Source organism: Periplaneta americana, chromosome 14 (genome assembly GCF_040183065.1).
Source record: "Periplaneta americana isolate PAMFEO1 chromosome 14, P.americana_PAMFEO1_priV1, whole genome shotgun sequence".
Lineage (NCBI taxonomy): Eukaryota > Metazoa > Arthropoda > Insecta > Blattodea > Blattidae > Periplaneta > Periplaneta americana.
In genome coordinates this window covers 21647859-21664042 of record NC_091130.1, presented here as the reverse complement: position 1 = coordinate 21664042, position 16184 = coordinate 21647859, and the positions used below count along the sequence as shown (strand labels likewise).

General features: G+C 32.2%; 1 protein-coding gene across 2 annotated transcripts in view; it reads right to left on the bottom strand.

The window, feature by feature from the left end:
• Window positions 1-16184, bottom strand: part of ara (araucan) — a 699589-nt gene that overhangs the window by 85550 nt on the left and 597855 nt on the right. For both annotated transcript variants that reach the window (XM_069845092.1, XM_069845093.1), the window contains exon 4: window positions 8847-9190. In XM_069845092.1, coding sequence (XP_069701193.1) covers window positions 8847-9190 — 344 coding nt within the window. The remainder of the gene's footprint in view (window positions 1-8846; window positions 9191-16184) is intronic.

The window sequence follows — 16184 nt, the reverse complement described above, 5'->3', positions numbered from 1 at the left end:
GCAATTGAAAGTTTGAAATGCTTAACTGTGATTTTCCGATCATTACTGGACAAAGACTAAAAGGTAAAGGTAAAGGTATCCCCGTAACATGCCATGAAGGCACTTGGGGGGCATGGAGGTAGAGCACCATGCTTTCCATGACCTCGGCACTAGAATGAGGTGGTGTGGTCGGCACCACGCTCTGACCGCCTTTTACCCCCGGGAAAGACCCGGTATATCAATTTTATAGAAGGCTGAGTGAACCTCGGGGCCATTCTGAAAGTTTGGCAACGAGAAAAAATCCTGTCACCACCTGGGATCGAACCCCGGACCTTCCAGTCCGTAGCCAGCTGCTCTACCAACTGAGCTACCCGGCCGCCACTGGACAAAGACTATCAGTGTTAATGCCATATAACTCTGTATGTACATTGTATATGTCTTAAGCTATGCATTGACAGTCTTGATTCATTTTCGACAAGAAAGTGACATCCATCATTCTTGCAGTGGACTCTTCAATTTAAACACCTGACGTTACCTATTGCTGTAGGATTAACTTTACCAATATTTTTTAAAACACTAAAACTAACTTGTCCACGGACTAATAATGATTTTGTCATTGGTATTGGTTCTCACAATGTCTTTGGTGAAAAAAAAAAAATTAGACATTGTTACTTGCATACCTTTTATAGCAAAAAAAAATTATTCATTGTCACCAATGATCTAGCTTTCTTAGAAATTAAATTGAGTCACTAATACTTTTGGTGTTTCTTCTTCTTTATGAAGTAAAGACATTGTTATCCATATTGAGTCACTATTACTTATCATGTACCTATCTCGAAAATGAAATTGAGTAAGTATTACTGATCGTGTATCTGTCTTCAGATGAAATTAGGACATTGTTACTTAATATTAAGTCACTGATAGAGCTCTCATAATATTTAACTGTGCGCTCCGATGACGTCAGAACGATGGAGAAACGTTCACTACAACTCACAATAAAAATATCACTTCTAGCGCGCATGTTTAGCGTTGGTTTCGGAAGAGAGGTTGAATTATGTGTTAGACGAAAGTTGGCTTTGTAAATTATTGTCAGAATTTTTTGTTTTACTCTTATTTTGTTTTAATATACCGTATATCTGATATTTAAAAAATAGATAATTATGTCAAATTTTTTTTAATTTTAACAAGAAGCCTACTGTTTCTGGAAATGCAATAGGGTGGGAGAAATGCTTTCTACGCATGCGCAGATTCAACCATCTCCTTGTTTCATACTTCTCTCTCATAAAAAATAGGTGTCGGAACGCACATATAAAGTGTCAATGCTCTATCTTTATTTGCAAATTAAGTTGAGTAATTTTTATTCCATTTGAGTCACTGTTTTGGTTGGAATTGAAAATGTGTCGTTGTTATCCTTATTGATTTATTGATACTCATGTTACATCTTTCTTTAAAATGAAATTGAATAGTATTAGACTTCTGAAACGTTATCTGTGCGTTCTCCGACGGTTTAGTTATGAGAGACAAGGACGTTGAACGACAGAACACCAGTCCATCAACGCTACCGTATTTCCAGAAAACATCAGTTTTTCTCTCTGAGTAAAGAACACGTGTGCCTATCTTGTAATTCTAAAAGCATATAATTACTGCTTCTGTCGTGTTTATTTAATTTGCGTATATAATATAACAGAATAGCGTGTATGCTACGCATTTGTGAACTGATATTTTTGTAGTGAGTAGAAGCATGATAAGACCCCTCTGCTCTGACGTCAGAGGAGAGCACAGATGAATCCTATAGATTCAAAATCCTCTATATCCACTTTCACAAATTAAAGAATTGTAGCTGTAATTGGTAGCAAATAAAGGGAATTTTCAACCTAACAAACCTTTTGCTTTAAATTTAGTGGATTTTTTTAATTCAAACTACGTAAATCATTAGAATTCATTCTTAGCAAGCAGTATGTGGGCATAACTGAGTTCAGAACAAAATGGTCTTTAAGGGGTTTTGAATCTAGAGAATTCAGATAAAGTGTCAAGTATATTCATGGTTTTCCTTCTCAGAATTAGGCCTATAGGGTTAGTTTTATCCATAGCATATAGGGGAGAGTTGGGTAGTATCGGACATCGGGTAATATCGGACAGTGCGTTTCTTTCATCCACCATAGATTGTAGTACCTGAATGACGTGGTTACGTAACTGTATGCGACATCACAGAAACGTAACTATGTCATTCAGGTACTATCATCTGGTTGTAGATGAAAGAAACTCACTGTCCGATATTACCCGATGTCCGATACTACCCAACTCTCCTCTATTTCTCGAAAATGAAATCAAGTCCCTATAAAACATGGTGTCTTGCTTGAAAATGATATTAATTCATTGCTTTTCCAATTAGTGAATCTTTCTTGAAAAAAGAAAGTTTATATTACTGATATAAAATTCGTCTTTTTTTTTGTTACATTGATGCATATTTTGAAAAAATTAAGTTGAGTCACTTTTACATATTATGCTTCCTTCGCCTTTCTGAAAAATGGATTTCGTTCTTTTCTTAACACAGGTAACTTTTTCTGAAATTAAATTAAGTCATCGTTATCAATGACTCTCTTATATAAATAAAACTGATGTTTTAAGATTATTTATAATAAGTTATATGGTTACATTTTCGAGAGAAAGTAAAATCAGTGTCTATGACATATATTTCCTAGTTATTTTCATTCGTGATTTATATTATGCTAAATGGTTCTCTATGCCTGTATATATTTTTTTTTAAATAAAAGTGTACTATTTTTTACAATGTTGCATCTTATTCTCAAAATATAATTCATTCTTGACAATAAATTAAGTCACTATTTCTCATGGGTTAGATCGTAAAAATGCGGTTGACAGTTATGAATGGTATAGGCCTATTTACCATTGAAATGAAATTTTCTGAAAATAAGCTTAAAATGTCATTTCAAGAATAAAGTGAAAAAGTGTAATATCGTATTGTTTGTTCTTTTCATGAGATCAACGACAGTAAAACTGTCCGGTAACTGGACAGTTGACGTCCAAAGTGCACACTCAGAGTTTTTAAGTAAAAAATTACGGAAAAAGTCTAAGCACGTCTAATTGCAATACCAATAATTATCAAGCACCATTATTTCAATTTAAAATCATAATCAAACGTCCAACTTTTTATATGTCCAATAAATAACACAAGTAAAACATATAATATAAGGAAACAAATATTATTCAAGCATGAATATGTCATGGGAAATATCTCTTATAAATGGTAACTAGATCGCCATCTTGAAATTTCGGCTTGTCTTTTAATTTGTCACAGTTTCTGAGTATCCGTGTTGCTTATCTTATTTTCTTTCTCTACATAAAATCTTGTGCTTTGAAATAAAGCAAGCAGTGGACATGAATTCCTTTTATATGTATACAGTACATAATTCAACTTTAATTTTACTGAAATCATATCAGATACATGACTTATTACCACTACCATCCAAAACTCTTTTTCTTACAAAGAACACAACTGTCCGAAACATTACGAAAATGCAGAAATTAAGTATTTTGTATAGTTTATTGTTTTGTGTTTACAGTACTTGCAGAAACCACAATTATACTCAAAATATTTTTGTAGGCCTATTAGAAATGCATAATACTTTACCAGCAGCTTGTTCTTGAATCTTACGCATGGTTTTAATTCTTTATGGCAGAGCGAGAAGGTCTAGCACAGGCCTGCACAAGATTTGCGCTCTCCGAGCCGGCTCTCAGCTCATGAGCGGAATGCAGATACTGTATTAGCTGCGCTCTGTATAAGGGTGGACTGGAAGAAGGGGTGATCTCGTACAGAATATACACAAGGTGTTCATGAAATGAATTCCCGTTCAGTGTTTACAAAACTATCTTGCACTATTATTAATTAATAAATAAATATTTATTTTACAGAAATAATAGACATTCCATAGCTACTTAAGTGTACAATATAATTTTGTTATGTTTTTATTTATCAGTACATGAAAATGAGGTTTTATGCTGTTGGCAGCTGAAAGGAACAGTAGCCTACTGATCGTAATGAAACATCAGTTACAGATGTTCGATGTCTGCCTTTATTAATGTTGATTATAGAAAACAATTTCTCACAAATATAAATGTTGAGCCAAACATAGCAATCATTTTCACAGCCAGCCTGTGTAGTCGTGGATATTATTGTTAATGTTTAGTCTTGTAAAACTCAACCAGGCTAGTAGTATAATTCAAACGATCTTTAGCCCTTAGGTCACATTGAAAATCAATAAGTTCGAGCTGTAAATCGTTAAATGTTAAATGTTATGTTCCGTCTTTTAGATTCCTCCATACTGTACTGTAGCAGTAGATAAGCAACGTGAAACAGTTACTGAGAATAGGCCTACACACTGCACTCCACTAGATAAATGAGTGGTCGTTTCCTTCTCCTCTACCTATAGCAAGTCTATGTCATCCTGACGTATCTTCCTCTCCGCTTCGGCGAGCGGTAAACACCGCTCTCCCGTTCTGAAGGAGCGCGCGCGCTCGTTGAGCGCTGTTTGTGCAGGCCTGGTCTAGCAGGTGGATTTTTCTGCACATCAGATTTATAAAATAAAACCATCTGCCCTTCAATAAGGGTGATCACAAGGATCCAGAAAATAAATACATTCTTGTGAATATAGCTGTAATCTATAGACCTTTTATTTTTATTGAAATTATAGGAACAAAATCACGAAAAAGAAATGTACTGAAACTTACGAGGTAATGAAAATACCGTACCTTAAATAGTGAAAATTGTTAGAGAAATTTTGGAAGAAAGATTGTTGTTCAGGAATTCATCTAAGGACTTAAAATACAGCTTTAGTAGTCCATTTGTTACTATTATGGATCGAAGTTTATATAGGTTAGCAATATATAACAAAAATAGAAATATGTTAATAACTGTTTAACATTTACTTTACTAAGTAAACATCACATGATCTCAGAAACCGTGACCAGCGTTACCGATTCGTAAATAACTCCCAAAATTGCAATAAGCTTAACACGAGAAACAAATTTTTAATCTTAACACTGTATAACTATCGGAAATATGTATAGCCTATGCTTCAAGCGGTTATCACATGCAACTTTTATGCAACTCATTTTCTTCTCTTGCTCAAATTCTTCTCACAAAAAACAAGCAAAACATTATTACTAGAAAATTCACTTACATAATATATATTATAATTTAAAAACTCTGAATTATTTAAAAGAGTTTTTATCATGTATTTTCATTCAACACTGTCCATTTTGTAGTGACAGTCCAGCCGTTTCTATGATCTTGTCAAACACTTTTTGTAAGTCGGTGAAAAATACAACTTGTTTTAAAAAAATACACATTTTTATCACCTTCAACCATATTTAGAAAATTTTAGACTGTTTTTTGTTTATTTTCAAATATTATTTCAAGTTGATTTTCTTTGACAGGGATTAAAAAACTTGATTAACACGAATTAACTTTCAATTATAAATTTAATTTCATTTCAAACTTTTTTTTTATAACTCAAGTCCATCACTTGTTTTCGAGTGATGTAACACATGTAATACTGTTGATGCTTTCTTGAACCACTATTCTCTCTGACGGGGCTGGTAGTCGTTGGTATGGGGTCTACAGCGACAGATAGTGCCCTATAAATAAAACGGAATATTTCAGGTTCAGGAACTTTTGCGTTATTTAAATTCATTATAGGCTACAAGATTTTCTTTTTTATTTACGCGGTTGGGAGATCTTATATTATTAACAATAACTAGCTGGACTATTGCTAACTTTTTACACCCCCTCTTAACTTAAACTGTAGTCCTAAAGGGTTTCCAAAACTAATGACCATTTTTAGTACATCGTAAATGTCAGGATTGGAATCTGTATATCAGCATTAACAGTACTGCAATTACGATCTCTTCTTACAAACACTACTCTTTTGCATAAACGGCTAAATTTACGTTAATTAGTAGCAAAATAATTATTGCAGTCAACTGTATATCTTATTATCTAAAGCATTTGACTACAAGTTTAAGATTTAATGATTATTGCTTTGACTCAATTTTAGCAAAATCGATTGTATACGACTGTACCAAAATGCTACTTATTGTTTATGCCCTTGAGATTATATATTCATAAGACGTCGTTCATATCGATACATCGAAACAATTGTCCTTGAGTGACAGTATTTTTATGTAGCTCCTATCGAAAGCAATTTTTTTTTTATCTTGGATGTCGACTGTATCGTTCAGATGGTTTCAGAATAAACAAATATAGCTTAATTTTGAGAAATCGAAGAAATTATTCTAAAGTTCCAATATTGATAAGACACAGCATATTATTGATATATCGAAAGTATTTACTTCCTCACAATAAATGAAGCAATACCGTTGAAACCACTTGTTACGTCTCAATGTTCATATCATATCGTTCATTATTGATAGGCCTATATTGGAAGTCTTAGGCTTCAGCTTCAATATTAATATGTCGCCCATTGCTAATATGTCGAAAGTTTTTTTTTTTCATTACTCGTATATTTTATTTAATAGCCTTTAGTATTGACATATAAAAAGAATTGCATTTCAACCTCAAAATTGGTACCAGATCTTTCATTATTGATATGTCGAAAGTATTGCTTTTCAATTTCATTGTTAATACGACACTATTTTTTTGTTGATACTGTAAAATTACTGTTGTGTTATCATATGAAATTAATTTCATACCGCTTATTATTGATATATCGAAAATATTACTCTTCATTTCAATACTGAAACGATAACGTTTATTATTGATTCTGTAAAAGTGTTGTTTTACCATATCAGAATTTATTCTACACCGGTTATTATTGATATCTCGAAAATATTTTTATTCAATTTATATATTGATAGATTCCTTTTACTGTTGATTTTGTAAAAAGTGTTGTTTTATCATATCAGAATTCATTCGGCACCGATTATTATTATTATTGATATCTGGAAAATAGTTTTATTCAATTTCAATATGAATACGATACCTTTTACTGTTGATTTTGTAAAAAGTGTTGTTTTATCATATCAGAATTCATTCGGCACCGATTATTCTTGATATCTGGAAAATATTTTTATTCAATTTCAATATGGACACGATACCTTTTACTATTGATTTTGTAAAAATTGCCGTTTTATCATGTCAGAATTCATTCGGCACCGATTATTATTATTATTGATATCTGGAAATTATTTTTATTCAATTTCAATATGGCTACGATAAATTTTACTGTTGATTTTGTACTGTTTTGTTTTATCATATCAGAATTCATTCGGCACCGATTATTATTATTATTATTATTATTATTATTATTATTATTATTATTATTATTATTATTGACATCTGAAAAATATTTCTATTCAATTTCAATATTGATACGATACCTTTCACTATTGATTTTGTAAAAAGTGTTGTTTTATCATATCAGAATTCATTCGGCACCGATTATTATTATTATTGATATCTGGAAAATATTTTTATTCAATTTCAATATTGATACGATACCTTTTACTATTGATTTTGTAAAAACTGTTGCTTTGTCATATCATAATTCATTCGGCACCGATTATTATTATTGATATCTGGAAAATATTTTTATTCAATTTCAATATGGACACGATATCTTTTACTCTTGATTTTGTAAAAACTGTTGCTTTGTCATATCATAATTCATTCGGCACCGAATATTATTATTATTGATATCTGGAAAATATTTTTATTCAATTTCAACATTGATACGATACCTTTTACTATTGATTTTGTAAAAACTGTTGCTTTGTCATATCATAATTCATTCGGCACCGATTGTTATTATTGATATGTGGAAAATATTTTTATTCAATTTCAATATGGACACGATATCTTTTACTCTTGATTTTGTAAAAACTGTTGCTTTGTCATATCATAATTCATTCGGCACCGATTATTATTATTATTGATATCTGGAAAATATTTTTACTCAGTTTCAATATTGATACGATACCTTTTACTATTGATTTTGTAAAAAGTGTTGTTTTATCATATCAGAATTCATTCGGCACCGATTATTATTATTATTGATATCTGGAAAATATTTTTATTCAATTTCAATATGGACACGATACCTTTTACTATTGATTTTGTAAAAACTGTTGCTTTGTCATATCATAATTCATTCGGCACCGATTGTTATTATTGATATGTGGAAAATATTTTTATTCAATTTCAATATGGACACGATATCTTTTACTATTGATTTTGTAAAAACTGTTGCTTTGTCATATCATAATTCATTCGGCACCGATTATTATTATTATTATTATTATTATTATTATTATTATTATTATTATTATTATTATTGATATCTGGAAAATATTTTTCTTCAATTTCAATACTGATACGATACCTTTTACTGTTGATTTTGTAAAACTGTTGTTTCATCATACTAAAATAATGATTTTATATTGCTTATTAATTGATATATCGAAAACATTACTCTGCATTTACAATAGACTAGATTGTTACGGTACCGTTTATTCTTTATATATTAACAAATTGTGATGCCGTTTATTATTGAAACACCGTAAGTATTTTACATCATCATAATCAGTACAATGCGGTCATTGTTGAAATATCGAAATATCCTTTTCGTTTCAATACTAATATAACACCGTTTGCTATTGACGTGTCAAAAATATTCTTGCATTTGTATGTACAGTAAATACAGAAACTTAATGTAGTCTGTCTTTAAGCGGGTATTTCGAGAAATTTTCAATCTTTCAAGGGAATCTTCGTCACTAGATTTGGAAACCCCACAGTTCTACAGATGTTTTGTAGCAGACAAGTTACTGACCTTTATCGTCACGACTCCGGGAGTCCTTGAGCTTGTCGCCGTCCATGAGGAGGTCGTCCTTGTCCTTGTCGTCGCCGTCCGACACGATGGCGTCGTCGTCGTCGTCCGTCTTGTTCTTCGGCTCCCACGTCATCTTGTTCTCCTTCTTGAGGCGTCGCCGCGCGTTGGCGAACCACGTGGACACCTGGGTGAGCGTCATCTTGGTGATGATGGCCAGCATGATCTTCTCGCCCTTGGTGGGGTACGGGTTCTTCTTGTGCTCGTTGAGCCAGGCCTTCAGCGTCGCCGTCGACTCACGCGTCGCGTTCTTCCGCCTCGCCGCCAGGTCGTAACCGGCGCCGTAACTGCCGTGAACATAACAAAAAAAAAAACAACATAAGGCTGCGTCACAAATTCTGATCAACTCACAAATAGCATCCCGACAAACAAATGTTCACGTTGTTAACATAGACACACTTATAACAGCAGTAATCACACGTGATAATTATACGAATTATCACGGAGAAAAGAGGAAAACAGATATAAATAGGGAACAAGATTCAAGGAATGAAGTGCTGATGAGTAAAAGAAAAATGAATGAAATTAAAACGGATAAAGACAAGGAAAATGAGACTATTAAATCACAAATAAATGAAGCGAGAAAGAGACGAGAAGAGAAAGAAAAAATGAAAGGAAAAAGAAGTGAAACAGGGGTAGGATTTAAGCATAAGAATAAAAAAGTTAAAAAGAAATTTTCATAAAAGCAGAAGGGTAAAACACTGTAAGTTGTGGTACATATGAGCAAGAAAGAAAAAAAAATAAGGAAAAAGAAACAGACTCGAAGTTAAAAGTCAGAGAGACGGATAAATGGATCGGTAGGTGGATAAAGATAGAGTAGTTAGGTAGGTAGATAAACATATATCAAATACTTAAAGATGGAGTCAAGGCCTATGAAGGTATAGATAAGATACATAGCAGGCACACAGAAGGATAGATAGATAGATAGATAGATAGATAGATAGATAGATAGATAGATAGATAGATAGATAGATAGATAGATAGATAGATAGATAGATAGATAGATAGATAGATAGATAGATAGATAGATAGATAGATAGATAGATAGACACATAGATAGATACATAGATAGACAGATAGATAGACACATAGATAGACACATAGATAGATAGATAGATAGATAGATAGATAGATAGACAGACAGACAGACAGACAGACAGACAGACAGACAGACAGACAGACTAGATAGATAGATAGATAGATAGATAGATAGATAGACAGACAGACAGACAGACAGACAGAGAGATAGATAGATAGATAGATAGATAGATAGATAGATAGATAGATAGATAGATAGATAGATAGATAGATAGATAGATAGATAGATAGATAGATAGATAGATAGATAGATAGATAGATAGATAGATAGATAGATAGATAGATAGATAGATAGATAGATAGATAGATAGATAGATAGATAGATAGATAGATAGATAGATAGATAGATAGATAGATAGATAGATAGATAGATAGATAGATAGATAGATAGATAGATAGATAGATAGATAGATAGATAGATAGATAGATAGATAGATAGATAGATAGATAGATAGATAGATAGATAGATAGATAGATAGATAGACAGATAGATAAACAGACAGATAGATAGATAGATAGATAGATAGATAGATAGATAGATAGATAGATAGATAGATAGATAGATAGATAGATAGATAGATAGATAGATAGATAGATAGATAGATAGATAGATAGATAGATAGATAGATAGATAGACAGACAGATAGAGAGACAGAGAGATAGATAGAAATGCATAAGTAACAATGAAAGAAAAATAAAAGAAAAGAGAAAGCACAATTCAATATAAATTGAGTTAATAGCAAATAAAAATACTGTATATAGCGGTAAGTTTACAGAAAGTAACGAGCTAGAAAGGAAAGAAAAATGAGGTGGGGAAAAATTACACTGCGTAATGAAGAGAAAGGTAACTAACACTGCACATAAGATAAGGAACCAATCAACATGTGGATGCCGAATCTTCCAGTTGCAAACCACACGAGAGGGTCGCAAAGAGACATCCAACCGCAAACCAAGTGTCGAAACAAATAAAAGTACTTCAACAAAGTGTCAACGACAACACCAGCAATCCTCGTTTTTTCTATCAGTATTAATTTTGTAACATTTAAAATAAATAGTGTTCACACAGACAGCTATAATTATGCAACGAATGACAGTGTTCGTGCATCACGCTAGCTGGCACTGCTGCATGCCCGCCTACCTGCCAATTGTAGCTACTCTGCTCAAGACATGTCATCACACCTGAGGACGGTTTCTTGTCTGACGTCCTCATACATACATACATACATACATACATACATACATACATACATACATAAGCCTCAAGAAAAGTGATTAACGCCGACGGCCACTGGCCGATGAGCAATTGTGACTTAGTGAATAAATATACAAAACCATTCAAAAAATTCACAAAAACTATTAATTTTTACATATTGTGAATAGTAAATTCAAGGAAAATAGATTAATTTGTTAAATAGTATGCCTCTAAACATAGTGTTTAAAAGGATTAACAATAGTATTGATTTACATATTTTTTCATTATTATAATTATTATTATTATTATTATTATTATTATTATTATTTGTAAATATAAAACAGAATAGGCTCTAAAATATTGTACAATGTACTTCAAAGATTCAACAGTAGCATAGATGTTGTAAGTAGTAAATGTATGGAAGATAGGTTAATTTGTTAAATAGTAAACTTCTAAACATAGTATTTAAAAGGATTAACAATAGTATTGATTTTTTTTAAATTTGTAAATAGAAAAACAGAATAGGTTCTAAAATAGTGTTGTACAATGTATTTAAAAGATTCAACAGTAGCGTAGATGTTATGGAATATCATTTTTGGCTGGTTTTTATTCAAGGGATTTAATTTTGGAGATATTTTCTTTAAGATTTTAAGCTCTCTTTTATTTCTTTTTTATTTATTTGAGTTCGTGGTACAATACCACGTTTTCGTTATAATTTATTTTATTTGTGTATAATTATGGCATTTTTGGTTAAAATACCAATGTTTTACACGTTGTAACTAGTAAATTTAAGAAAAGTAGAACAGGCTAGGTATACATTGTATTCGAAAGAGCAATATTGTAATGTGTATCTATTAGCATGTACTATTGCATTTTTGTAATGGAAAATGATTGTAAAGAACGATAAAAAATGCATGCATACATACATACATACATACATACATACATACATACATACATACATACAAATATCCCACCATCCACTGATGTGCGTAATCCATTGATCTTTCACCTACGCGTCTACAAATCAGTTAATCGATAGATTATTCCATCCTCACAACCATCCATCTGTCTGTCGGTGCTAACCACTGTTTCAGTATTACACAAGAGAACAATAACTCGCATAATTCTTGTATAGCGTTCCTGTGCATTCATCGAGAAGAGATGCTCAGCGTCAGTGTGCGAATATCCGTGTGGAATTTGAACCCGGGACGACACGTCCAGTCCGGTGAAACCCTGCACGCTCTGTTTAGCCCGCGATTCTGTTTGTATAAGACGACACAACTGCAAACACACGTGCGGAGAATCTGGGTCTTATGGGCGGATGGCGGTCTCTATAGCCATCCTCCTTGCCTCGCTTAGATAGTTGACGGCTTCTCGCGAAATGCGTCAGGGGTTACATTATTCTATTTCGTTTATATATCATTCCATTTTCGGCCAATGAAGTGTAATGAAATGTTGAATTCCAACCAATCACGGTCATACACTACAATAATTTCTACAGCTCGATTTATGATTATCATTTTATCGCATCGTCCTTCTTTTTTTTTAGTCAATGTCGCCAACTGTTTCCACGTAAATCGATGAGCATGAATCCATTGTCTTATATATAAAAGTCAATGTGGCTATGTATGTATGTATGTATGTATGTATGTATGTATGTATGTATGTATGTATGTATGTACTCAATACAAATCTACACGCTTTGACCGATATTTGCCAAAGTTTGCACATTTAACCTTCATAACCCAGAGAAGAACATAGGCTACTTAAAATTGTGCAAATGGACGTTAAATTAATTAAAAAGTAAAATAATACAATTAAATACGACCAAACATTCATGTAAAATACTAAAATGCAATCTTCTATAGTCATTTGTTCTTTATTATTGTCTGTTATATTCAACATCGACTCTCACGAGGCCATGGGAATTATAACACGAAATTAAATAACATTGTTGATACACATCATGAAGGCTAAAACTAGACAATTCATGCAATAAGTATTTTTACGCGTCAGGGGTTACATTATTCTATTTCGTTTATATGATATCATTCCATTTTCAAAACGTAGCAATAGAAGTGGCAATATTAACTAACAAAAATGTTTTCTTTCGTTGCCTGATCTGCAGTTTTTTTTTAATTGAGTTAATCCTTTCAGGCATTTGGCTAAGAAGTTCATTAATTCACGTAAAGCTTATTAAAGACAATTCATTTTGTTTGTCTATAGTTGAGTTTCTGAGATTTCCGAAAAGTCTAACAACCAGTTCAATTTAAAAAAGAAGCAAAAAAGGACAACCCGGGCAATGCCGGGTGCCTTCAGCTAGTACTAAATAAAGTGCAAAATCCAACTTCCACATCTACATCGTCATCATCTTCTAATTCCATGTCCATTGTATCTAAAGAAAATGGCACTCCTTCGTAACAATTGTTCATTTAATTAATGTATTAATCAGGTTATTTGTAATTATACTATAAAATGTCTAAATAATATTATTTCAGCAGATAATGAAAACATATTTCTATTATTATAACAAGAGAAAAGCGCAGTACGTGTAATTAACATTTTTAAACCTTTATTTCGCTTTTCTCAATTGGCATTACTGAATAACATTCAATTTCTTTATTGCAGTAATCGATATTCATCTACGAGTATTTCAACTTCACAGTGTCTGAATAGGTGAAGTATTCATAAATATACAATTATTAACATTTTGTGAGCGAATTTTAGTGATATATTATTGATATTTTTATTTTATTCACGAAATAGTCCTAACAAATGTCACTCGAGGTCTAAGATTACTATAGAAAATTTCGACATATTTGTCAGGACAAATTTGCTGCAGAAAGGATTATTATCGAGTGCTTTGGTCACTTATGGCAGATTATCATAGGAAATGCTATTACTTCAAATCAGAAAATAAAGATATTTCATAATGAGAATAATTCTATTTAACAAATTACCATGCAAAATAACATGAATTCATGGTAGCCAATTTAAGACAGAATTATACAAAAATCTTGTTTATAAACCCTGTCTAAACTTAGATTAACTATAGGAATAAAAGAGTGGTAAAGTTTTTCGTAAGTATGCCCATGTACAGTAGCTTGTATGTGGAACAGCCTATATTTTAACGTAAAACGTTTATGCTGGAGGGTAAAATGAATAAAGTATTACGAAAATTTTAACGTGTGGTTTACAGAGCAAGTTCTTTTTACTGAAAAAATGATCGGGGTTATAATCTCAAACCACTACGTAGTTTCCTTAAAATGAGTTCTATATACCGACGCGTTGTCGCTTTTTTGACAAGTAAAAGCAAAATTTATAACTAGCATTACTACTAGCAATCCTTCTTCTTTCTAAATGCAGTTTCTCGTAATTTAATATGTGTCAAACATGAATGCATTTTTCTCTGAAACTACTCAAACTATTTACATGAAATTTTACAGTGATTTCTGCAGCCTGTGTTCTACAAAGCAGATCTACAGGTTCATGAACAGTGGCGGTGCGTCAATAAGAGCACAAGAGCACGTGAACACCTTGTTTCCATTAATGCACGACTAGTTTTATTATTTAATACCGTATTGACGTAGTGGGAATGTATAATATCAGAATCGAGTATTTTAAACTTCCCGCATCTTGCATAAACTTCTCATGTAAACTTGGCAACATCCGTTCACGTACAAGCCGTGCTCTGTTCAAGAAGGTTACAGGAATTTCACGCATGCGCGGGAGAAAATTATCTTTCGCTGGCCGCTTATGATTCGTCAAGAGCACAAAGCATTTAAGTGAACAGTGAATCTATCCTACAGATGTCAGGTGCATCGATGCTATCGTTCACGTGCTATATCTCGAGGATGAAATTTAATAGTCTGTAGGTGTTACCATCTCACTGTCGGAACGTTTATGTTGTTGTGTGTACAGTGCTGCTACGAGAGTGTAGTTTGTGAATTACTATACTTCAGTGTCAGCATAATAGCACAGTTTGGCTTTCAAACACGTGCTGGCTGAATGTTGTGGTGGTATGAACTTAAGTATCTGAATGGTAGTGTATATTATTTAAGAATAATATTTACTGGCATGTATTTATAGTAATCAATCTATGCGAATGGGATTACAGTACTGGTACAGGCTATAGTGTATCAGTGTGTTGTGAATCAAAATACAGTATATTACTGAACACACGCTTTTGTAAATTGTTTTATGTATAAATTTTTAACAGACGTAAACAATGAACTCTGTTCAAGTAATTTTGAAGAGTAAAGAACTGGATAAACTGGCTTTCCATGAAAATTTGGAAATAAAAGACTAGGTTTTATTTATTATTATTATTATTATCATTATCATTATTATTATTATTATATGTTGTTTTGAATTTATATACGGTTTTTTCGACAGTGAAACATTGGAAACATGACATTTCACATTAGGCTAAAAACGTACGATTTCAAATTCTCTTCGATTTTCGAACACAAAATTGTGAACACACATAATATTTTATCACGGGCCGCCACTGTTCATGAATATCACACCTATGACATAAAAAACGTATATGCACTGAAAGAATTAAAAAAATTGTTAATCAAAGTATGATTTTTTTTTCTGTTTCACCAGGTGTGAAATATTTAACTATATACCTATTCCTTTAGAATTTACAATATACTTTACTTGATGACTTAAATAAAAAATAAAAGACATATGAATGAAGATTGTAGCAAGTAACGTGTACTTAAAGTTTGAGGTGCATTTAGCAAAGTGGGAAAACAGGTTACCACTTGTGACTTTTTTTCCACTTGGATAAGAAACTAATTAGTTGTCCTTCATACCACTGAATTCAGAATGATTTATTGCATAATAATGACAGTTTTGTTCCACTCTGAACACTAAAAATGTAGAAATATTCAACTAAACTTTTGTACTAAAATGGTTTAATCATATAGTAATCACTACCCATTTCCTTTAAGGTAGCTTATAATTTGATGATGATGATG